General features: G+C 64.4%; 2 protein-coding genes across 5 annotated transcripts; one reads left to right on the top strand and one right to left on the bottom strand.

Annotated features, from left to right (window-relative positions):
• The first annotated feature begins 69 nt into the window (after positions 1-69).
• On the top strand, positions 70-12119 carry HOGA1 (4-hydroxy-2-oxoglutarate aldolase 1). The gene is made up of 7 exons (XM_030570554.1): positions 70-385; positions 3394-3522; positions 6640-6767; positions 9201-9335; positions 10287-10383; positions 10918-11051; positions 11913-12119. The coding sequence occupies exons 1-7, from the start codon at positions 181-183 to the stop codon at positions 12060-12062; spliced, it is 978 nt and encodes a 325-aa protein (XP_030426414.1). The 5' UTR covers positions 70-180; the 3' UTR covers positions 12063-12119.
• A 1025-nt stretch (positions 12120-13144) lies between these two features.
• Positions 13145-23294, bottom strand: MORN4 (MORN repeat containing 4). Of its 4 annotated transcripts, none has more exons than XM_030570572.1 (6): positions 23185-23294; positions 21445-21768; positions 16756-16853; positions 15381-15495; positions 14675-14784; positions 13145-14454 (listed from the first exon to the last, which is right to left on the bottom strand). In XM_030570572.1, the coding sequence occupies exons 3-6, from the start codon at positions 16820-16822 to the stop codon at positions 14306-14308; spliced, it is 441 nt and encodes a 146-aa protein (XP_030426432.1). In that variant the 5' UTR covers positions 16823-16853; positions 21445-21768; positions 23185-23294; the 3' UTR covers positions 13145-14305. The 4 variants fall into 4 exon arrangements, with proteins under 4 accessions (XP_030426432.1, XP_030426433.1, XP_030426431.1 ...); XM_030570573.1 differs by having other exon boundaries at positions 21445-21532; XM_030570571.1 differs by lacking the exon at positions 21445-21768.
• Positions 23295-24487: the final 1193 nt, after the last annotated feature.

The following is a 24487-nucleotide window of genomic DNA, read 5'->3' as shown; positions in this document are numbered from 1 at the left end:
AGACACACGGCCTGCTAGGCCCTCATGGCTGCCCCCAGTGCCCCCGGCAGGGCCACGAGGGCCCCAGCGAGAGGCCTCGCCCTGGGAGCAGCAAATCCCCAGCCAGCCCCATCAATTATTAACAGCCCTGGGGCTGGAGGCTGCAGTGGGGCAGCAGCTCCGAGCTCCCCAGGCCCCGCGATGGCACAGCCCCCCAGGCTCCTCGCCCCTCTCAGGCTGGGGCTGGCAGCATCTCGCTGGCTCAGCACCCCTGCCACGCCAGGGGCCCGGCTCGACCTGCGGGGCATCTTCCCCCCGCTCACCACCCCCTTCACAGGCCTGGCGGAGGTGGATTACAGCCGGCTGGAGGAGAACATGCACCGCTACGCCACGGTCCCCTTCCGAGGTGAGGCTGGCCGGGCGGGGCCCAGCACCCCCCAACTCTGCACAGCGGGGCCTGGTTATCCCTGGGCATGGCCAGCCTGGCTGGCACAGGGTCTGCCCCACCCTCATCCCCTCACCCTGCCCAATTCCACATGCCCCCGCCCTCTCCCTACCCCCTCGCCCTGCCCCCCACACTCCCACCCTACCCAATTCCATGCACCCCAGTCCTGCCACCCAATGCCCCACCCTACCCAATCCCACACACCCCGCTCTTCCACCCAATGCCCCACTCTGTCCTGCCCTACATCTCCCAGCCCTACCTATGTTCCCCCCACACGCTGCCGGTGTGCCCCACCCTGCCCAATTCCACACACACACCCCCCAGCCTGGGCATGGGGCCGGCAGGGTGCTCGGGCCACGGCGGCTAGAACTGGCCGAGGGCACTAGGGGGCGGAGGGTTTTCCTTTGGGCTTGGCCCCACTCAGTGCCCAGTCAGACCGACGTGGGGAAGGCTCCTGGCCCCGGCCAGGTTCTAGGCCAAGCCCGGAGCATGGGCAGCAACGTCCCAGGACAAGGGGCACGCTGCCTGGCTGGGGCTCCTGGCACACATCTGCCGTTGGGTCAGGGCCAGGTCTGTCACAGCTCATCTGGACTAGGGGTGAACGGCCGGCTCCATGCCCAGCTGCCTCCGTGCCGCCCCACACTCAGCTGGCCCCACACTCAGCCGCTTCCACTCTCGGGACCCTGCTCGGAGACTCCCAAGCGCAGAGCCCTGCTCCCCTGGCCCCAGGCTCTCCCTGGCCCTGAGACCAGCAGGCACAGCAGGGCCAGGTGCTTCCCTCACAATGCCCCCGTCACTGGTGACCCGGGCGCTGCCCAGGGGGAGCAGGGAGGCTGAGCAGCTGGGACCCACGCCTGCTCCCTGGGTGTCGTTCTGCCCAGCATGGCCCAGCTGTCCCACGAGCCCCAGCCCCCTGCTCTTACCTTGCCCTGACCGCAGCCTTATGGGGTCAGCCAGGGCCTCACACTGCTGGAAAGTGGCGCTGGCACTGGGGGCTGCCCTGCTGCTGGGGGCCGGCGCCCTGTTCCTGTGGCGGCGGAGGAGGGGCCGTGGGGGGGGCCGCCCGGCACCGGAGCAGGCTCCGCACTGGATCAGGTCGTACTACAGCTGCTTCCCCGAGGAGAGCGAGGCCGCAGGGGCAGAGGAGAGGCCCACTGGGCGCTGGCGAGCCTGGCAGCACGTGGAGGAGGGGAACCAGGGCACCGAGCGTAGCAGGGAGAGCGATGCCCCGAGGAGGCGCCTGGCCGAGGCCCTGCTGCTGCGTGCCACCTCCTGCCAGATCAGCCGCCAGGCCGAGGCAGCCAGGCCCACCCTGGACACGCTCCTGGAGGGAGGGAGTGCCAGGCTGCGGGCCCACGCCCTCATCCAGCGAGGCGGTGCCACGCCAGCTACTGCCCACATGCTCCACTCCAGGCTGGCTCACCGCTGCAGGGACTGAGGCCCAGGGGCTCCTGGCAGCACCCGCCAGTCCCCAGGCTCCATGCTTCCTGCGCCCACACCCCGACAGCAGGGACAGCTAGCCAGGACCCTGCCCTCTGCCCCTCGGACCCGCTGCTGGCATCACCGCAGGGCAAAGCGCAAGCGAGGGGATATAGCCGAGGGCATAACAGTGGGTGTGACGAGTGCCCCCTGCCCAGCACCCACCCTCTCGCCCCCAGCACGCCTGCAACCTCCTGGCTCATGCATCTGCTTCAGGGCTCCAGGAACATGGGTGCCCCTTCCTGGGCAGCTGCAGTGCTGGCTGGGGAGAACGCAGCGCGCCCCTGCCAACGGGCAATAAACTCTTTGCTAGCGTCCCTGTGTGGGGTGATTTGTGAGGGGTGCATAGGGGGGTGAGCACGTGATGGGGGTTGGCGCCCTTGGGGCTGGAGGAGGCCGTGGGCCGTGGCACCTCGTGTGTGTGTGTGTCCCCGTCCAGTCTGCCCCTTCCTGGGCCCCCTACTTGGCCTCCATGCCTCAGTGGGACTCCAGGGCAGGGCCTGGCACTCACTGGCATGGCAGGGCCTCAGTTTGATCTCAGCTCTTAGGGCTCCAGTGCCCCAAAGCGAAGAGGCTCTGAGTGCCCCCCAGGAGCATCTGGCCTCATGTCCAGGAGCTGGCACTGTCTGGGCTCTAGGCAGTCAGGCCTGGTGGCTGGAGTGGCAGACAAAGCTGGATTTAGGGTCTGGACCAGGCCGAGGGCAGCGCTGAAACGGGGGTCTGGGGAAGCCGGGTCAGGGTCGTAGGCTGCAGGTGGTTGGAGTTGGTCCGAGGTGGGCATCAGGATGCAGGGCCAGGGCTGGAGCAGGGCAGGGCAGGGCAGGGGCAGGGTTGCAGGTGGGCTGGCAGCTGAGGGGGTCTGAGGCCGGGAGGCAGCAAGGGGGCTCCTGGCCGGGTGAGGCTGTCACCGGACTGGCCTGTGGCTCTGGGGGGCTGTGGAACACCGGCGCCCGGGGTCACTTGCCCTGCCCAGGGCTTTCACATGGCTCTGCCCAAGGGATGTCACGGCCGCTGCGTGGGCAGCTCTGGGCCAGGTTTCACTACAGAAACACCTGCTGGGTCTGCCCAGGAGGGGTCCCCGCATGTCCCTGGGGAGGGCCTGGGTGGGACTCAGCTAGCTCTTGCCCCTGCACAGGACAGATCCAGGGACAAGGGTGGAAGGGCTGGGCTGGGCTGCCAGGCTGGGTGCCCCTGGGGCTGGGCAACTACCCATGTGCCCCCACCCCAGGGCTTGGCACCACCCCCATGTGCCCCCCACCCCAGGGCTGGGCACCACCACCCAATGCCCCTGCCACCTTGGGGATGGGCACTATCCCTCACGCAGCCCCCTAATGGGATCTGGGCACTTCACCCCCACCCAGCCCCTGCTGGCCTAGCACTGCCCCCCTTGGGCCTGGGTCCCGCCTGCCCCCTGTGCGAGGGGCCGGCCAAGGCTCACCCATGGCCGGGGGTGCTGGGGCAGCCTAACGGCTTTGTGCTCTGTCCTGCAGGCTTCGTGGTGCAGGGCTCCAGCGGCGAGTGCCCCTACCTGACGCCCCAGGAGCGTCTGGCCGTGGTGAGCCGCGTGCGCCAGGCCGTGCCCAGGGACAAGCTGCTGCTGGCCGGGTCGGGCTGCGAATGTGAGAGCAGGGGCGAGGAGGGGTCCCTGTGGATGTGCCTGGGCGGGTGCCATGGCCAGAGGGCTCCTAACTCCCCTCCTACCCCCGGGTCACAGTCCCTTACTGCTGCAACACCGGCCTCTGCTCCCCATTTCCTCTCCAGGCCCGGGTTCTGCCCCCTCCATCCCCCGCCCCACCCCCCAGTGCCTGGGCCCGGACCCCTCCATCCCCCGCCCCACCCCCCAGTGCCTGGGCCCGGACCCCTCCATTCCCCACCCTCCAGTGCCTGGGCCCGACCTCTTCATCCCTCACCCGCCCCCCAGTGCCTGAGCCTGGACCCCTCCATTCCCCCCCCCCCAGTGCCTGGGCCCAGACCCCTCCATCCCCCGCCCCACCCACCAGTGCCTGGGCCCGGACCCCTCCATTCCCCGCCCCTCCAGTGCCTGGGCCCGACCTCTTCATCCCTCACCCGCCCCCCAGTGCCTGAGCCTGACCTCTCCATCCCCCGCCCCACCCCCCAGTGCCTGGACCCGGACCCCTCCATTCCTCCCCCCCTCCAGTGCCTGGGCCCGGACCCCTCCATTCCCCCCCCACCTCCAGTGCCTGGGCCCGACCTCTTCATCCCTCACCCGCCCCCCAGTGCCTGAGCCTGGACCCCTCCATTCCCCCCCCAGTGCCTGGGCCCGGACCCCTCCATCCCCCGCCCCACCCCCCAGTGCCTGGGCCCGGACCCCTCAATTCCCCCCCCACCTCCAGTGCCTGGGCCCGACCTCTTCATCCCTCACCCGCCCCCCAGTGCCTGAGCCTGGACCCCTCCATTCCCCCCCCAGTGCCTGGGCCCGGACCCCTCCATTCCTCCCCCCCCCAGTGCCTGGGCCCGGACCCCTCCATTCCTCCCCCCCTCCAGTGCCTGGGCCTGGACCCCTCCATTCCCCCCCGCCCTCCCCAGTGCCTGGGCCTGACCTCTCCATTTCCCCCCCCCCCGCCCCCAGTGCCTGGGCCTGGACCTGGACCTCTCCATCCCCCCCCCCCCAGTGCCTGGGTCCAGACCCCTCTTTCCCCCTCCCCGCCCCTGAGTGCCTGGGCCCAGACCCCTCCACCCCCCCTGCACTCCCCAGTGCCTGAGCCTGGACCCCTCCATTCCCCCCCGCCCTCCCCAGTGCCTGGGCCCGACCTCTTCATCCCTCACCCGCCCCCCAGTGCCTGGGTCCGGACCCTTCCATCCTCCCCCTGCCCCCCAGTGCCTGGGCCTGGACCCCTCCATCTCCCCGCCCTCCCCAGTGCCTGAGCCTGACCTCTCCATTCCCCCCCGCCCTCCCCAGTGCCTGGGCCCGGACCTCTCCATCCCCCCCACCCCCCAGCGCCTGGGCCTGGACCCCTCCATCCCCCCCCCCTCCTCCAGTGCCTGGGCCCGGACCTCTCCATCCCCCCCGCCCCCCAGCGCCTGGGCGTGGACCCCTCCATCCCCCCCCCCCCCTCCAGTGCCTGGGCCCGACCTCTTCATCCCTCACCTGCCCCCCAGTGCCTGGGTCCGGACCCTTCCATCTCCCCGATCACCCCAGTGCCAGGGCCTGGACCCCTCCATTCCCCCCCGCGCTCCCCAGTGCCTGAGCCCAGACCCCTCTTTCCCCCTCCCGCCCCCCAGTGCCTGGGCCCAGACCCCTCCAGCCCCCCGCCCTCCCCAGTGCCTGGGCCCGACCTCCCCTTCCCTCCACTCCCCAGTGCCTGGGCCTGGACCCCTCCATCCGACCACCCCCCAGTGCCTGGGCCCAGACCCCTCTTTCCCCCTTCCCGCCCCTGAGTGCCTGGGCCCAGACCCCTCCATCTCCCCGATCACCCCAGTGCCTGAGCCTGGACCCCTCCATCCCCCTCCCCCAGTGCCTGGGCCTGGACCCCTCCATTCCCCCCCCCTTAGTGCCTGGGCCTGGACCCCTCCATTCCCCCCCGCCCTCCCCAGTGCCTGGGCCTGACCTCTCCATCCCCCCCACCCCCCAGTGCCTGGGCCCAGACCCCTCCATTCCTCCCCCCCCTCCTCCAGTGCCTGGGCCGACCTCTTCATCCCTCACCCACCCCCCAGTGCCTGGGTCCGGACCCTTCCATCCGACCACCCCCCAGTGCCTGGGCCTGGACCCCTCCATCCTCCCCCTGCCCCCCAGTGTCTGGGCCCGGACCCCTCCATTCCCCCCCGCCCTCCCCAGCGCCTGGGCCCGGACCCCTCCATTCCCCCTCCCGCCCCCCAGTGCCTGGGCCCGACCTCCCCTTTCCTCCACTCCCCAGTGCCTGGGCCCGGACCCCTCCATCCGACCACCCCCCAGTGCCTGGGCCCAGACCCCTCTTTCCCCCTTCCCGCCCCTGAGTGCCTGGGTCCGGACCCTTCCATCCGACCACCCCCCAGTGCCTGGGCCCAGACCCCTCCATCGCCCCCCTGTCTCCCAGCGCCTGGGCCCGGACCCCTCCATTCCCCCTCCCGCCCCCCAGTGCCTGGGCCTGGACCCCTCCACCCCCCCCCCCACCCTCCCCAGTGCCTGGGCCCGACCTCCTCTTCCCTCCACTCCCCAGTGCCTGGGCCCGGACCCCTCCATCCGACCACCCCCCAGTGCCTGGGCCCAGACCCCTCTTTCCCCCTTCCCGCCCCTGAGTGCCTGGGCCCGGACCCTTCCATCCGACCACCCCCCAGTGCCTGGGCCCAGACCCCTCTTTCCCCCTTCCCGCCCCTGAGTGCCTGGGCCCGGACCCTTCCATCCGACCACCCCCCAGTGCCTGGGCCCAGACCCCTCCATCGCCCCCCTGTCTCCCAGTGCCTGGGCCTGGACCCCTCCATTCCCCCTCCCGCCCCCCAGTGCCTGGGCCTGGACCCCTCCACCCCCCCCACCCTCCCCAGTGCCTGGGCCCGACCACCCCTTCCCTCCACTCCCCAGTGCCTGGGCCCGGACCCCTCTATCCCCATCCTCGTGCCAGTGCCCTGACCCACCATCCGCCTTCTCCTGCCCCCCGGTGCCTGGGCTCAGACCTCTCCATCCCCGCCATTGCCTGGGCCCTGCACCCGCCCCTGGCTGGGTCCCTGTCCCAGGCCCCATGGCCCCACGCGATGCTCTGGCAAGGCTGTGACATGACCTCCCGCTCACCCTCCTCCCCCAGCCACGCAGGGCACCATTGCGATGACCGTGGGCATGGCTGAGGCGGGCGCTGACGCCGCCCTGGTGGTTACACCCTGCTACTACCGGGGCGCAATGACCAGCGCCGCCCTGACCCACCACTACAGCCAGGTATGGGGCAGAGTGCAGCCGGGAGGCTGGAAACCAGCCTGGCTCTGGCTCAGTGACAGCTGGATGGGAGGGGGCGGGGCCTGTGGGCAAAGGGGGAGGGGCCTGTGGGAGGGAGGAGCCTGCAGGAAGGGGGTCTCTGGGAGAAGGGGAGGGGCTCTGCAGGGGAGGGGCCTGTGGGAGGGAGGAGCCTGCAGGAAGGGGGTCTGTGGGAGAAGGGGAGGGGCTCTGCAGGGGAGGGGCCTGCAGGAAGGGGGTCTCTGGGAGAAGGGGAGGGGCTCTGCAGGGGAGGGGCCTGCAGGAAGGGGGTCTCTGGGAGAAGGGGAGGGGCTCTGCAGGGGAGGGGCCTGTGGGAGGGAGGAGCCTGCAGGAAGGGGGTCTCTGGGAGAAGAAGGGGAGGGGCTCTGCAGGGGGAGGGGCCTGCAGGAAGGGGGTCTCTGGGAGAAGAAGGGGAGGGGCTCTGCAGGGGAGGGGCTTGTGGGAGGGAGGAGCCTGCAGGAAGGGGGTCTCTGGGAGAAGGGGAGGGGCTCTGCAGGGGGAGGGGCCTGTGGGAGGGAGGAGCCTGCAGGAAGGGGGTCTCTGGGAGAAGAAGGGGAAGGGCTCTGGGGGGAGGGCCCTGGGGGGAGGGGGAGAGGCCTTTGAGGGGATGGGGCTAGGGTCAAAAAGGGACCTTGGCAGCTCTGATCAGCAGTGCTGAGCGGGCTGTTAAAAGTCAGTCGGCGGCACAGTGGGGCTAAGGCCGGCTCCCTGGCTCCCTGGCTCCCAGCTCCTGGCTCCCAGGCTCCCTGCCTGGCCTGGCCCTGTGCGGCTCCCGGAACGGTCCAGCATGTCCCTGCAACCCCCGCTCCGAGCGCCGGCTCCGCAGCTCCCATTGGCCAGCTGCTTCTGGGAGCCACCTCACGAAAGCGCTATCCGCCCAGAGCCCGCAGCCTGAACCCCCTCCCGCACCCCAACTTGCTGCCCCAGGCCTGAGCCCCCTCCCACACCCAAACTCCCTCACAGAGCCGCCCCTGGACCCCAAATCCCTGCCCCAGGCCTAACCTCTCCCCCCAACTCTCTCCCAGAGCCCACACCCCCTCCTATACCCCAACTCCCTGCACCAGGCCTGAGCCCCCTCCTGCACTCAAACTCCCTCACAGAGCCGCCCCCAGACCCCAACTCCCTGCCCCTGGCCTGAGCCCCGTCCCGCACCCAAACTCCCTCCCAGAACCCGCACCCCCTCCCACACCCTGACCCTGAGCCCCCTCCCACACCCCAACTCCCTGCCCCAGGCCTGAGCCCCCTCTTGCGCTCAAATGCCCTCACAGAGCCCCCCACCCCCACCCCAACCCCAGGCCTGAGCCCCCTCCCGCACCTAAATGCCCTCCCAGAGCCTGCACCCCCTCCCACATCCTGACTCTGAGCCCCCTCCCACACCCACACACCCTCCCAGAGCCCACACCCCCAACCCCCTGCCCCAGGCCTGAATTCCTCCCACACCCAAACTCCCTCCCGCACCCCAAGCCCGTCTCAGGCCTGAGCCCCCTTCTGCACCCAAACTCCAGGATTGCTAACTTTCTACTTGCACAAAGCTGAACACCCTTGGCCTCCCCTGCCTAACCCCTCCTCTGAGGCCCTGCCCCTGCTCACTCCATCTCCCCTCCCTGTCGCTCGCTCTCCCACCCTCACTCACTACCTCCTTTTCACAGGGCTGGCCCAGGGGGTTGGGATGCGGGAGGGGGTGAGAGCTCCGGCTGGGGGGGTGTGGGCTCTGGGCTTGGGCTGGGGATGAGGGGTTTGGGGTGCAGGAGGGGTCTCCAGGCTGGGGGTGGAGCCAAGGGGTTCAGAGTATGGAAGGGGGCTCAGGGCTGAGGCAAGTGGTTGAGGTGTGCTTTGGGGTACAGGCTCTGGGCTGAGGGTGCAGGTTCCAGGGCGGAGCCAGAAATGAGGGGTTCAGGAGGAGGCTGTGGCTGTGGCAGGAGGTTGGGGTGCGGGGATTGTGAGGGCTCTGACTGGGGATGAGAGATTTGGGGTGTAGGAGGGTGCTCCAGGCTGGGACCAAGGGGGTTGGCAGACATGAAGGGGATCAGGGCTAGGGCAGGGGATTGGGGTGCGGGGGTGGGCTCAGGGGTGCAGGCTCCGGGTGGCGCTCACCTCGAAGCAGCAGCATGTCCCTGCTCCAGCTCCTATGTGGAGATGTGGCCAGGTGGCTCTGGCGCTGCCCCATCTGCAGGCGCCGCCCCCACAGCTCCATTGGCTGTGGTTCCTGGAGGGATGGGGGCAGCGTGCAGAGCCCCCTGGCTGCCCTTCTACGTAGGAGCCGGAGAGGGGACTCGCCGCTGCTTCTGGGAGCTGTGTGGAGCCAGGGCAGGCAGGGAGCCTGGCTTAGCCCCACTGGCCGCAGGCGGTATTCCCCTGTCCTATGGGCCCATGCCCAGCGCCCCTTTGTGTCCACAGGTGGCAGATGCGTCGCCAATCCCCGTGGTGCTGTACAGCGTCCCAGCCAACACCGGCCTGGAGCTGCCCCTGGAGGCTGTGCTCACCCTGTCACAGCACCCCAACATCGTGGGCCTCAAGGACAGCGGGGGTGATGTGAGTGGGGGAGCAGGGGGCCATGTCTGAGACTAGCCAGCCTGGGGAGCCCTCACCCCGCCATGCTCCTGCTGCCTGGCTCAGCCCTGCGGGCTCCAGGCCTCCTGCCCAGGAAGAGGGCGAACCCAGGGACCCGTCACTCCTGCGCTGGGACAGGGGCTTGCCTGGCCGCCCTGATTCTGGGGCTTGGGTAGGGGTGAGTCTGGGGCAGCTGTGCTGGGGCAGCTCAGAGCAGAGCAGCCTGTGGTTCTGGGGCCAGGGCAGTGGTTCTGCCAGCTGGGCACCAGCACAGCCCGAGTGGCTGTTGGATGAGACCTTCAGACCCAGCTGAGGTCCCCTCAGGCTGGGGCCTCTGCCCTGGCAGGGCCCAGCCCCCATCGCCCTTTCCCACCCCCCTTTCCTCCCCGCAACAGTGCCATCACCCCTCCCTGCAGCCAAAGTGCATTACAGACACTGACACCCCCCCCAGCAGGTATCAGGGCCAGTGCCCCCAGCAGACAGGTGGGGAAACTGGGGCACAACACTGTGTGGGGAAGGAACCCCACGGCCAAGATAAGAACCCAGGAGTCCTGCCACACACACACACACACACACACACACACACACACACACACACACACACACACACACACACACACACACACACACACACCCTCCGCCCAGTCCCTGTAGAATCTCCCAGGAGCCATCTGGGCCCCAGCCGTAGTGCTGCTCGGGGGTGGAGCCTGTTACTCTTGCGAGGGTGCCACGGGTGAGTTGTTTGTGTAGGACCTACCTCATGGGTGTAGTGGAGCTAGGGTGCTTTGCCTGGTGGCCTAGCTGGTGCCCCGGCAGCCAGCTGGTCCTCTGGAGCCTGCCCAGCTCACGGTGCCCACAGCTTCACCGTGGCACTTGGGGCCGTAGCACCCAGGGTGTTCCTTGCGCCCAGCAGGACACGCTGTGTCTCCCCAGATTACCCGGCTGGGGCTGATTGTCCACAAGACGCGGACGGAGGAGTTCCAGGTGCTGGTGGGATCGGCTGGATTCCTGATGGCTGGCTACGCCATAGGTAGGGGCAGCCTTTCCTCTGTGGAGCTTCACTCCCCCCCTGCCCCGCCGCAGGGGGATGGTATTGGGGCTTCGGGAGGTAGGGTGGGGGTGTTGACTATAGCACGCTGTGGGGGGAAGAGGAGCCAGGGAGATGTGTTTGAGGGGACAGCTGTTGGGGCAGGTTGAGGTGCCAGGGAAGGGGTTAGGGTCCTGGGGGGTCATGATGGGGTGCAGGTAGTGGGGGCAGACAGGTGTTGGGGTGCTTGGGGTGATAGGGTGCAGGATGTGGCGGTACAGAGGGGGATGGGGTGCTGGGGAGGATATGGTATGGGGTGCAGGATGTGGGGGTGTGGGGAGGATGGGGTGCAGGATGTGGGAGTCCAGGGGAAAGGAGGGGGCAGGGTGCAGGATGTGGGAGTACAGAGGTGGGGTGCTGGGGGAGGATATGGTACGGGGTGCAGGATGTGGGGGTGTGGAGGGGGTGGGGTGGTGGCAGGAGGTCGGGGTGCAGGATGGTGGCCAGGCCCTGGGTACTCTACTCCCTGCCCTCCAGGTGCCTGCGGGGGGGTCTGTGCTCTTGCCAACGTGCTGGGAGCCCCGCTCTGCCAGTTGGAGCATCTGTGCCAGGAGGGACGCTGGCAGGAGGCCCAGGCCTTGCAGCTCCGGCTCATCGAGCCCAACGCAGCGGTAAGAGACGTTCCCGGGCTAGGGGATGCGGGCGCTTTTCGGCACAGCCCAGCGCAGGGCAGAGCCCCTGGGCTTCAGGGCTTCAGAGCAGAGCAGCTCCCAGGGGCATGAGAGAGCAGTTTTCCTTGGCCTGTTGTGTAGGCAGCAGGTCGGGACTGAGGGGCACCAGCAGAGCTGGGGGAGCCCAGGCTGGGCTAGCAGGGACTGCGGGTTGTGGTGCAGGGCATGGGCAGAGCTGAGGGGGATCCCAGAGCTGGGCTAACAGGGGCTGCGGGACGGAGTGCAGGGCATGGGCAGAGCTGGGGAAGCCCAGGGCTGGGCTAGAAGGGGCTGTGGGTTGGGATTGAGATGGGGGGGGAATCCCAGGGCTGGGCTACCAGGGGCTGTGGGTTGGGGTGCAGGGCATGGGCAGAGCTGGGGGAGCCCAGGCTGGGCTAACAGGGGCTGTGGGTCGGGATTGAGATGGGGGCGGCGATCCTAGGGCTGGGCTAGCAGGGGGTGGCGAGTCGGGGTGCAGGGCACATTCATGAGCCCTCTGCTCTCCCCTTCCAGCAATTCTGCTGCGTGGCAGGGTCTGGGCGCCCAGGAGTGTCAGGGAAGGTGGGGAGATGCCCCAGCCCCAAGGCAGAGGGCAGCCTGCCAGGCTGGGCTGGAGGCCGAGCACAGGCAGGATGCCCAGTGCCTCCCCTTCCCCGGTGGGAAGTGCCCGGAACAGCATATGCTGTGGCACCAGCGCAGCCCCCCCAAGCTCCTGAACTTCCCTTCATCCAGACAGGGCAGGGCATGGAGGGGGACATCTGATGGGGGGGGTACAGAGAGGGGGGGCAGGCCAGCCTCTCAGCATGTCTCTGGCACCTGCAGGTCACCCGCAAGTTTGGGATCCCGGGGCTGAAGCAGGCCATGGAGTGGTTCGGGTACCACGGTGGGCCCTGCCGCGCCCCCCTGCGCCCACTGAGCGAGGCCCAGCTGGAGGAGCTGCGCAGGGACTTCCGCATCAATGGTTGGCTGTGATGGGGGAGCAGAAGGGGGTCCTCCCTCCTCTGCTCACCTTCCCCTCACTGGCACCCTCCCCTCCGCTTGCCAGGAGTCCCCAAGTCCCCTAGCTGCCCAGCCTCCTCCCGAGGGCAGCCCCTGCCCAGCCCCCAACCTTGCTGCCTGCCCCCTAGAGCTGGCCAAGGGGGTGCAGCCCCTCCCCGCACAAGCCCCCTGTGGCAAGGCAGAGCCAATTTACAGGCCTCAGCAATATGGCAGATTCCCAGGTCCCTCCAACCCCTGCGTGGACCCAGAGCCACCCTTCCCCTCCCACCCCCCCGTCACTTCCCTGGAGAGGTCTGGCAGTCCCGGTGCCGGGCAGCCCCATGCAGGGTGGGGGGTGGGGAGTCGGGAGGGGCAGCGTCCCTGGTGCACCATGAGCTGTCAATAAACCCCTGGCATCTGCATTGCGCCCGCCTCTGCCCTCCTCACTCAGAGAAGGTGGAGCTGCCCCTGCAACCTGGAGGAGGCACGCTGCTCCCTGGAGATGCCTCCTGGCCGGGGGGGGCGTGGGGTGACACTAAGGCATTATCCTCTCCCGGCAGGACCAGGGAGCTTGGGCAGGCACACGCCAGTTCCCAGGGAGGGGCAGGGCTAGCCAGGGCGGGGAAGGGCTATACCAGCGTATCAGGGCCCTGCCCCAGCACACTGCCCTTTCCCCCTGGGGCTGGGCTTTAGCACTACCCCAGGAAAGCCACGGCCCTGCCCCGCTGGCCAGTGCCCCCCACTGGAGCACTGAGTGGCCGGCCAGCCAGCGTAGGGCATCTGGAGCCCAGCGCCAGCAGGCGGAACTGGGCCAGGACACGACTACCGAGGTCTCTGAACAGGGCTCCAGGGCACTGCTGCCGTGGCGGGACCCTGCCCCAGGCTGGACCATCACTCTGCTCCTGGGCCCCTTTGTTCCAAGGCTCTGGGTGTGTCCTGGGTCCCTCCCCCTGCTCAAACCTGGGAAGGGTTGGGGGGTATAAACCCCTGGGGGTCACCCTCCCTGGGCTGGGGGATGACAGGAGGGAGGGGCAGGCCTGGCCCCAGCTCACCTCACAGAACCACACACAGCAGGGCAGGTTTGGCAACACGGTTTATTCGCCGAGGCCCCGGGGGCAGGATACAACAAGGCACGAGGGCAGCAGCAGCGCGGCTGGCGCTGTTCACACGGCCCCCAGGTGGGCCAGGCCCCGGACTCCCCACATCGGCGTCAGGAGTGAGGGCTACTGCTCCCAGCAAAGAACCGACACCGCAGACAGGCAGGCGGGGGGGTCCCTGTGTGCAGCTCTGCTGGTTCCCCCCATCCTGCCCCATGAGCCCTGGCTCCCCCCTCAGCCCCTGCTCTTCCTAGCCCTCCAGGCCTGCAGCCCCCAACACTGGCACTGCCAGGCTGCACCCCGGTGCTCACTAGGGCTGAATGGAGGCCAGGCAGTGCAGACCCACAGCGCGCCCTGGAGCCCTTCAGCGCTCACAGCCCTGGCCCGACCCTGTGCCAAGGCACTAGTGACCAGACAGCCCCCAGGACACAGAGAGGCCAAGTCTCGCTGCCCAGGGCATGGCTGGGAGGAGCCCTGGGCCTGCTCAGGCCAGATGCCCTTGGGAGAGCTGAGGGGAAGGCAGGGGCCATGGGGCCAGGACACCCAGAGCAAGGGAGGAGGGGCCCTGCCCTGCCCCCAGCATCAGAACAAGAAGGGGCAGGGAGATACCAGCTCCCTGCCACGGCCACATCCCACTAGCGAAGTCAGGCCTTGGTCAGCACCCTGCTGGGGACGGGCACTATTCCCGCTGAGCTTGGGGGGCACCGCCTGGGCATGCCTGGCTTCGGGGACACAGGTGCAGCAGCTCCCAGCTGCATCCCCTGCTAACCATGGGCATCAAGGCCCTGGCAGGTTACCCCCTCCACTGCCCCACAAAGCCCAGCAACAGGGCTGGCCACGGGGGCTGTGCCAGGGGTCTGTATGGAGAGCCCCAAGGCAGTGAACAGAGCCCTAGGGAAGGGGGTATCCTGTCTCCCCCCAGTGGGGGGCAGCACTCAGAGTCCCCAGGATCCAGGACGTGGGCACTCGGAGGATGTTCTCTAGCCAGCAGGAGGAAGGCAGCCAGCTATGCTGGGGCCTGTGACGAGCAGGCACACTGGCTCTGCCAACACCCCTCCCCGGCCTGCCTGGGCACTGCAGCTCCTGCCCCCAGCGGCAGGAGGGGCCACGGGTGGGCAGCGGAGTCCCATGGCAGCACGGTCACGCCGGAAGGTTGTGTGCGGACTTGGAGGCACTTTGAGCTCTCTGGATCACGGCTGGGCACTTCTCCCGCCGCAGCAGCTTGTTGTTCTCAAAGAAGCCTTCACTGCGGGGCACCCCGTGGGAGCCGTCGGGGAAGGTCAGGAGCCCTGGGGGAGGGAAGAGCAGGGAGTCACGGGGAAGGGAGCTGCACACACGAGGGAGGGGCAGGGCGGTGGGGGAGCAGGGTCTAGGAGCGGGGCAGCAGGGGCCAAGAGGAGAACGGGGGTCGTGCTGGAGAGCAGGCCTGCCTGCCTCTGCCCAGGCTGTTCGTCCTGCTGCTCTTGCTGGGAGGGGCTGCGGCTGCTTGCTGGGGCTGCTGGGACTCACCGAAGCCGTCCACACGCCCGCTCTTGAACTCGCCCTCGAAGGTCATCGAGTCGTAGCGCGTGAAAACTCCGACGCCATTGAACTTTCCCTGCACGAACTCCCCCTCGTACCTGCGCAGACAGAGCCCCGCAGCGTCAGGCTCCCCTGCTCGCCCCCCACAGTGTCAGGCTCCCCACCTGTGCCCTCCCATGCCCCGCAGGTCCCCCACAGGCGCCCACCACTTGAGGGTCCCCACTTGCACCCTCCCCCGCCCGCAGGCTCCCCAAAGGCACCCCGCCACGTGAGGCTCCCCGCTCGCACCGCATCTGGCTCCTCGCCAGCGCCAGCCCCCGCCGCACAGCGTCAGGTGTCCCGCCCAGGCCCCCCCCAGCACACCCACCCCAGCCTCGCGGCTGCTCAGCCATGGGACAGTGGGGCGCTCTTACTCCCTGGACATGCAGGGGCTGGCAGTGCCAGTCTGCAGCAGCCCTGCGGGCAGGGAGTATGGCTGCGCCCCACACAGGCTGACGGAGGAGCAGCACCCACAGGTTCCAGAGCTGCAGGGGGAGGGTGTGGGGTAAGCAGGAGCAGAGAGGAGAGGGTCTCTGTGGGGCAGGAGGGCAGAGACACACAACTCAGCACCAGCACCCCTCAGCCATCCCCAGTCCCCGTGGATGAGACCAGCCATTGCCCCAAGCTCCCCAGGCTGCTCAGGCGCCATACCTACCTGGAGCCATCGGAGAAGGTGAGCACCCCGCAGCCATGGAAGAGCCCATTCTCAAAGTGACCCAGGTAGGTACCGCCATCTGCAAACATTAGCTGGCCAACGCCGTGCCTGCGGCCTAGGCAACAAGAGCAGGCAGCGTCACCAGTGCCCGCAGCCAGGGAAGGGGCCCCAGCGCCCAGCCCCCAAAGGGGATCAGAGGGACTTGGGCAGGGCGCTGCTGGGGGTCGCAGGAGCCTCACTTGGGCTCCACAGGCCCATACGGGAAAACCCAGGACTAAGCTGGCTCCCAGCGCTGGCCCAGCTAGGGAGGCTCAGGTTGCTCCCAGGCAGGATGCTGCACAGCTGGGGCCCAGTGGGTCCATCTGTGCGCAGTATCTGTCCCCACACAGCGCCAGGAACCCCAGCACTCACAGCTGCTCTGCTGGCCTGCCGGTGCCCAGGGGCCGGCAGGAGGGAGCCCGAGAGATTCAGGGAATGGCAGCTTGTCTTCATGGCTGGGCTCTGCGCAGTCAGCTCCCCAGGCCAGTGGGGCAGGAGTGTTTGGACTTTGTAACAGCAGCCTCTCTCACCCCCCACCGCCCGGGGCCAATCCACATGTGGGGAAGGCATCTGCCATCCACCTGGACACAGGAGGGTCCCGACAGGGCACATTCACGATCCACACTGCCAGGAAGCTGCCGAGTGCTGGGGCAGACATCCCCAAACACAGGCTGCTCCAGGGCTGCTGCCAGCTTTCCCTGTGCCATGGCAGGGCTGCCTGGGCTGGCACACGCAGCTCAGGAATCCCCAGGCCCAAGGTCACTTGGCCTGCTCTCTTCCCTCAGAGCAATGGCAATTGCCAGTGGGGCTGGGACCCCAGGGGCAGTGTCTGGCAGTGCTGCTCAGCAGCTGGGGTGAGACCCAGCTCTCCTCACAGCACACCCAGCTCCTCAGAGAGGGCAGCCCCAACACCGACAGGGACAGGGCTCCCTGGCAGCCAGTGGTCCTCTTCCCCAGTGTAATGGGCTGAGGCCAAGGGGGAAGGCGGGAGATCAGGCTGCCCTGTCCCAGGAGTTGAGGAGCAGACAGGGGCCCGGGGAGGGCAGGCGCAGATGCTGTCTGGGGAGAACCTGGGTTCCTGATTCTTTAAGGGCCTGGCACCGGGAGCCTTGTCATGTAGGGAGGGGCAGGCTCCCCTCTCCTAGCCAGCCGGGCCCAGCCCTGGGAAGAGGGCACCATACAACCTGTGGGACGGACTGGCGCAGGTGCCACTCCCAGCCCTGCCCACAGAGGAGGCTAGCAGGCTGTGCCCAGCACAGATGCCAAGGGTTGTTTGCAGCCCGTTTGGGTGGAGCCAAGGGAGGGTAATGGAACGGGCCAGCTGTGCCCTGCTCACCTTCCTTCCACTCCCCGCAGTACTCCTCCCCACTGGAGTAGGTGAAGGAGCCCTTGGTCAAGGTCATGGTGCCAGCTCTTGGGCGGGCGAGACGACACCTGCAAGGAAGGGGCAGGTGAGAACACCCAGCAGGCACTGGGGGTAACACACACAGGGCTGGGAGGCAGCTGGATGTGCAGGACCCAGGCCATGAAGTTTGCCATTGTGCCCAGTGCCCTGCTCCAGGCCAGGCAGCATGCTGCGGGAAGCTCTCCCTCTGCCGAAAGCATGTTCCTTCCCCCCAGCTCCCCGCCTTCCACACCCAGGGCAAGCTCCAGGGCCTCTCCCTCAAGGCTCTGCCTAGCACCGGCCAGCACTTCTCCATTCCCTTTGGATCTCCTCCCAACCCCAGGGCCTCTCTCAGGCCTGTCACTAGGCCTGACCTGCCAGGAGATGCCCTCTATGCTAGTCAGGAGATGGCTGGGGGCTGAGCTCTCTTGGGCCAGCAGCCTCACCTTGGCAGCAGCCCCTGACATTGCCGCTTCCAGCGCCATGCTGCAGCCTCACAGATGGGCTGGCAGCTGCCTAGACGGGAGGAGGACCGAGCCGTGTGACCGTACAGACCTCTATCCCCTGCGCAAGCAGGAAGGCTAAGGCGCTCCCTGCAGAGAAAGATGGCACTCCGGCTTGGGAGCTGAGGAGGACAGGATTTCCTGCTCCGAGTCAGAGACTAACCTTCCGCTGGATTCCACAGAGCAAAGCACTCTGCTCACAGCTGAGCTGCTGAGTACCAGGGGCTGGGGGAAGGTGTATGCCATGTCGCGCTCTGCACGGCTGAGTGAGCGTGGGAGCCGGGTTTGCCCAGCATTTCAGCGTCAGCTCTCTGCTAGAATGACTCAGGAGTTGAGTGTCATAGGCCAGCTGAGATAGGCCGATCGCCTGATCCATGACTCCAGAGCCTCAAAATACCTGGGGACCTGCTGACTGCCTGGACAGACTCTTGGATTTGGGGCCTGCAATGTCTGTAGTGAGTAGGCCTCATTTGCATAAGGGAGACCTAATCAAGACCTTTTGGTGATCCTGTGATCTTGGGTGAGGAGGGCCCGGTTCAGATTTACTGAGGGGCTTCCAAAGGGGAGAAGGCAGACAGGCCACCTTTTGCTTGCCTGTCCTGGCAGCTCCTGTCCAGCAGTCTCTGGCCACCTGATGCCATCGTGCCTGGAGAGAGGCTTGTGCTTCCCCCAGCCGGCCAGGGAAGGGCAGGAGTCTAGCCATAGACAGCCACTAAGCCTTGACCCTGCCAGCAAGTAACTCTAGGAGCCAGCAAGAACGTCCGAGTCCGTGATAAAAGCACTGGGTATTACCCCAGCTCGACTTCCCGCGGCTGAACCAACCGAGAGTCACGACAACCATCCTGCGCAAGTAGCAACCTTCGGGGTTTGCGGTTCTCTTCCAATGTACAGCCGAGGGTTGCCGCTACCCCTACCTTCCAGCACGTAGGGTTTAAGCTCCAGCACCTGGCTAGCAGCGAGTACACAGGCGTGCAGTAGGGCTGGGCCCCAGAGAAGTTAGGTGAGAGTGGCACCTGTACAGCAGCTCTCAAACTCCTGACTGCCCTAAGGGAAACAACCTCCTTGCCTAGGAGCTCGTACGCACATCTGCTGGGGTAGGAGCTGTATGTTTAATCCTGAGAAATCCCTTGGGTTTCACCTACATTTGTCATTTGAATTGTAAATTAAACATCCCAACAGAACGCCAGCCAACATGGAATCGGGTGTAGATTTGGCTGGGGGGTGATTTTGGCCCTCCCTGAATCACACTATTCAACAGGAACAAAGCTATCGACTGGCGCAGAGATTCATAACGCTGCTCCCGTGGGGATGACTGCTATGCAGTACAGCTGCCTTCCTCCAGTATCACACAGAGCTTAGAGGGAGCTGCTGGGTTAAATAACCCAGATCGTTACATGAATTTGCTTATGTCACAGAGAGTGGGGGAGTCAGGCACTGTGAGTCCCAGGAAGAGGGGTGCAGGACCGCTCAGCCAGCCAGTAAAACAGAAGGTTTATTGGACAACAGGAATGCAGGTTACAGCAGAGCTTGTAGGCACAACCAGGACCCCTCCATCGAGTCCTTCTGGGAGTTCAGGGTGTTTGGATCCCAGCTTAGGATTCCCTGAATTCCAACCACCCAGCCCAAAACCGAAACTAAAACTAACTCCCCTCCAACAGCCCCCTTCCTTTGTCCCTCCTTTGTCTGGCTTCCTGGGCAAAAGGTGCTGACACCCCTCCCCCTCATCTGGCTCAGGTTACAGGCCTAGGTCCTGTCCCTCACCTAAAGTCCTCCCCGGCTCTCCCATCCCCCACCCAGACAGCCCCTACTCCATCACAGCTTGCTACTAACCCACTTGCTCAATGTGACTCATCCATACTTTGTGCTGAATTTAGTAAATAAAATACATTAACTGGAGACCTGCCTGGTTTGCTTCTGTCTTCCCAGATGTCAGGTTCTGGATCTGCAAAGTCCCAAGGTAAATAAGAGGGAACTGTGCCCCACCTAATGGTGGTCCATAGAACTGCCCCATAACCCTCCCATCAATGGCATGTGCACAGGGACACAGCTGGGTTTTGAGGGAAAAACTGATTCTGTATGAACAGATTCTGTCAGTAGCAACGCAGAACCAACCATTGGGGCCCAGCCAGCCAAGCTACCAGCTGAGCTGTTCTAGATGCCTCATGCCCCAGTGGAGAGTCACGTCAAGCACTGAGGCAGGATGTTTGCACACAGCCAGGTGCGTATCAAAGCGAATGGAGAGAGGGTTGAACACAGCTCTGCCAGCTCAGAGGTCAGAGTGAGTCTGTATGTCCCAGCTGCACTTTACCCTGGAGAGAGAGGACTTCACCCTGCTCATTTCTGTGAGGGGGGTGGGGGGAGAGGACAATGCCAGGAGAGGTGTCACAAATCCATATACAGCCCAAGGAGCACGCTGGCAGTGTGGGAACCACTTGGCTTTAGCCTTCCCCCCGTTTCTCTGTTCCCTCCCAAAGCCTAGGGAGGGAAACTGCCAGCTCTATTCAGAGGGCAGCAGCAGTGGTGAAAATCAGAACCCGTTTCCCCTGGTCCCCCAGCTTGGGCAGGCACCACAAGCACGCTGGGATTTTAATGTCTTACCTCCACAGCCTCCCCTCCATCTCATTTTCCCCTTTAGTTACTCACCAACCCACGATTCCAATCCCCAGGATACAGTAAGTGCCACTAGCCTTCTAGTTTAATTTGCAAAACCAAGAGCCAACACCCAGAGAGGCTGTGTGTTTAATCAGCGTTTCCATTCAAATCATGGCTCAGCTGCTCATTTGGAAAAAGCTGTTCCTGGGAGAACCATGCTGAGCTTGTGTGACACTATGAGTGTAATATAATATTTCATTAAAAGGTGACAGGGCTAGAAAGAGTTAATAAACTCACCTCACCGACTGACCTGACCCATGGGTGAACCTTAAGGACTGGTTAGGAAGATCTGTACATGAACAGAGCTTTGAAATGCAGCCGGCATTGTTAGAGGTAGAAGGGGAGGTGTTTGCTCAGGTCTTGAGATATCAGCAAACAAGTCTTGTCTATTGCTAGAGCTTTGATTCAAAGATCAAAAAAGGAATATTAACATTTATGAAGATACTTGAGTGAAATAGTATTATTGTCTCTATGACCCTTTGAAGGTTGTGGTAACCTGTACTTGAACTGTTTAATGGATAAATTCCCCTGTGCTAATTGCCAGGATGTTTGGGAGAAGGAGAGTTCAGCTTATTGTTTTCTCAGGTCATAAGGCTTCTGGAAATGTATAAAAACCCTGGGACACGATCCTGCTTCATCTCAGATCTGCTTTGGGTTTCAAGAGGGGGAAACTTTAAGTCATAAGGATTGAGATCCCCAGTCACTGACTGGAGTCACTCTGAATATGGACATTGGACTGTAACCTCTGGACTATTTCTAAACGGACTTTTGGCAACTACAAGCTCACCTCTGCTGTGTACCTGAACCTCAAGAATTGAATTCAGGTCTGTCTGTATATTGATCTTTCAACCAACTCTCTCTCTTTTCTTTTTTAATAAATTTTAGCTTAGTTAATAAGAATTAGCTAATAGTGTGTATTTTGGGTAAGATCTAAGTTATAATTGGACCTGGATGTGTGGCTGATCCTTTGGGATTGGAAGAACCTTTTCTTTCGTATGATGAGATAAGATTTTCAGGAATCATCATCCTATGTTTGACAGTGTCTGGACGGAGGTCTGAGGCTGGGTACTTTAAGGGAACTGCGTTGTTTGGATTCTGAGTAACCAGTGAGGTAATACAGGCACTGTTTTGTGCTGGCTTGGTAAATCTACCACCAGTGTTTGGGGTTTGTTTGCCCTGTTTGGTTTGCAGTTCACCTTGATTGAGTGACCTCAGCTGGCTCCCACAGGCAGCACCATCACAGCTTGTCATGGCACCAAGAGAAGCCAGAGATGCACCCACAGTGCAGCATTACCCTGGTGTGCAGCTCCCACGAGCCATGCTTCCCCTCTTGGGGACCAGCTCCACAGTTCAAGCTGCAGCCTTACGATGCAAGCTACGAGAAAGGGCTACCTGGTTTTTTAAAAAGGGAACATACCAGCTTCACACTCTGGGCCGGGGATGGGCTGCTACCTCTGAGAGAGAGGATGCTCACTCGCTCACTTACCTCCATGGAAGCTGAGAGCTAGAGAGCTCCTCAGCCAGCAGGATGTATTGTTGGGAAGGACCAAAGCTAGACTGCAGAGACTTCTTGTCTAGAAGACAGATGGCCCTTAGTCAGTGCCAAGCCGGTAATTGAACTGAGTGCTCTCTGCTGAGGTCATCAACAACCAGCACTCGGGCTGAGGTCATTAACAGGCCCCACATCAGCCTGGAGGAGAGGCCTGGAGCGGTACGGATGGGATACAGAGAAGCACTGGTTTGGATGACTTCATAGGGAGATGCACAGAATCCAGGCACCAGAAATCACACTGGAATTCATGATCCAAGGCTGGGAGAGAGGAAGTAATGGAGAAGGGAGAAATGCAGCTGCCTGGGGACCACGGATTGTCCTGCCTCCCACGAAAGGGGCGTGCACCTCTAGGAACAATCACAGCTTGGTGGAAGTGCAGGTCAAAAAGCCTGCCATGTGGAATGGAATCTACACTGTGTGTGCATGCCAGTCATTGTCTAATGCAATGGCTCTCAACCAGGGTTCCAGGGCCCACTGCGGGGCCGCGAGCAGGGCCAGCATTAGCCTTGCTGGGATTCAGAGCAGAAAGCCGAAGCCCCACCGCCTGGGGCTGAAGCCAAAGCCTGAGCTTCACAGTTGTGGTGTGGACGGGCCATGGAATTTGTACAGCATGTTGGGGAGGCCTCAGAAAGAAAAAGCTTGAGACCCCGTGGCAAAATGGAAGCAACAGTCCTTCCAGCAGCAATCTGCCCCCTCCTGCCACTACAACAGACCTCAGAGACACCCCACGCTGTCATATGCAAGAGGGCAAAGCACCACGAGAACTAAGCCAGTAACTCAGAGCAAGCCACCCCCCTTGAATCAGCACCCACTCCTCACCCCAGCCAACGAGCCGAGCCAGGCAGCAGTAGAGATCCATGTGAACTGACCCAGATGTGCCCCTTGCTAGGACAGCCTGGGGAGGAATGACCTCATCTGCCATCCATGGAGGCTGGATCAATGCACCCCCCATGAGCTTCTGGAAAAGTGTCACTCAGGTGACCCCACACAAATCACCCCCTGAAACCCCCACTCCCGAACCCCACCCCTCCCCCACCTGCACCCCAACACCACACTCCTGTACCCTACTCCCTCCCCCACCCCTCCCCACATGCACCCCACCCCCACTCCTGTACTCTACTCCCACCCCTCCACCATCTGCACCCCAACCCCACACTCCTGTACCCTACTCCCTCCCCCACCCCTCCCCCACCTGCACCCCCAACCCCACACTCCTGTACCCTACTCCCCCATCCACCTCTGCCCACCTGCACCCCACCCCTACTCCTGTACCTACTCCCCCACCCCTCCCCCACTCCTGTACCCCCAACCCCACACTCCTGTACCCTACTCCCTCCCCCACCCCTCCACCACCTGCACCCCCAACCCCACACTCCTGTACCCTACTCCCTCCCCCACCCCTCCCCACCTGCACCCCACCTCTACTCCTGTACCTACTCCCCCACCCCTCCCCCACTCCTGTACCCCCAACCCCACACTCCTGTACCCTACTCCCTCCCCCACCCCTCCACCACCTGCACCCCCAACCCCACACTCCTGTACCCTACTGCCTCCCCCACCCCTCCCCACATGCACCCCACCCCCACTCCTGTACCTACTCCCCACCCCTCCCCCACTCCTGTACCCTCTCCCCCCCGGACTCCTCGGACCGGCGACACAGGGCGGGGCCCCCACCTGGACTCCGCGTTTCACCGCCGGCGCCGTTCCCCACTGGCCGTCCTGGTCCCCATCGACGGCCGCCAGCCCCGCTGACCACCCGGCTTCCCCCACATCCGGCCCGCAGCCCCGCCCCAGCAACTCGGGCAGCGACACTAGACCCCATCTCTACGTGTCATTGGCTGTTACCATGACACCCCGGAGCAACACGGCTTCCCATTGGCCATATTCGGAGGGCCTGTCACCAGTCGCCATCTTTATGAGGGGCAAAGATTCTACTCAGGAGTCTTTACTGCTGTGAGTGGCTAGAGACTTCCCCACCCTGATGGCGCCATGTTTGTGCGGGGCCCGGCGCAGCGCTCCTAGGGCGGCCATGTTTGTGCGGGGTGAGGGAATTCCTGACTTGGCCACTGGCCTCCCTCCCTTTCAATGGCCTGGGGGGGCAGTGGGTTCTGGCGGGGGGGCAGAGGAGGAGGGGTATGGGGTGTCGGAGGCGCTCAGGGCTGGGGCGGGGTGGGAGGTGCAGACTCTGGGAGGGAGTTTGGGTGTGGGAGGGGCTCAGGGCTGGAGCAGGAGTTTGGGGTGCAGAAGGGCTTTTGGGGTGCAGGGTCCCAGTGGCCTTACTGCTGCTCCCAGAAAGCAGCCCCCAGGTCTTTGCCAGGGAGGCACCACATGCTGCCCTTGTGTCCACAGGTGCAGACCCCCCAGCTGCCATTGGTCACAGTTCCTGGCCAATGGGAGCTGCAGAGCCAGCACTTGGGCGGGGGCCGTGCGCAGAGCCTCCCTGGCTGCCCATGCGCCTAGGGCAGGGGTCAGCAACCTTTCGAAGTGCTGTGCCAAGTCTTCATTTATTCACTCTGATTTAAGGTTTTGCATGCCAATCATACATTTTAATGTTTTTAGACGATCTTTCTGTAAGCCTACATACAACAATAGTTTAATTATATATTATAAAGTAAATAAGGTTTTTAAAATGTTTAAGAAACTTCATTTAAAATTAAATTAAACTGCAGAGCCCCCCAGACCGGTGGCCAGGACCCAGGCAGTGCGAGTGCCACTGAAAATCAGCTCATGTTCCACCTTCAGCACACATTCCATAGGTTGCCTACCCCTGGCCTAGGGGCTTCAGGGACCTGCCGGTCAGTTCTGGGATCTGCATGGAGCCAAGGCAAGCAGGGAGCTTGCTTTAGCCCCGGGCCCCTGCTGCACCCCTGACCGGACTTTTAATGGTCCAGTCAGCAGGCTGACTGAACCCGCCATGCCTGGCAACCCTAGCCCCGATCCCCCGGCCCAACCTTCTGCCTGGTCCCCAGCTACAGCC

This window comes from Gopherus evgoodei, chromosome 7, assembly GCF_007399415.2.
Source record: "Gopherus evgoodei ecotype Sinaloan lineage chromosome 7, rGopEvg1_v1.p, whole genome shotgun sequence".
Lineage (NCBI taxonomy): Eukaryota > Metazoa > Chordata > Testudines > Testudinidae > Gopherus > Gopherus evgoodei.
The sequence above is the reverse complement of the archived record's forward strand: the minus strand, read 5'-3'. Positions and strand labels throughout refer to the sequence as shown.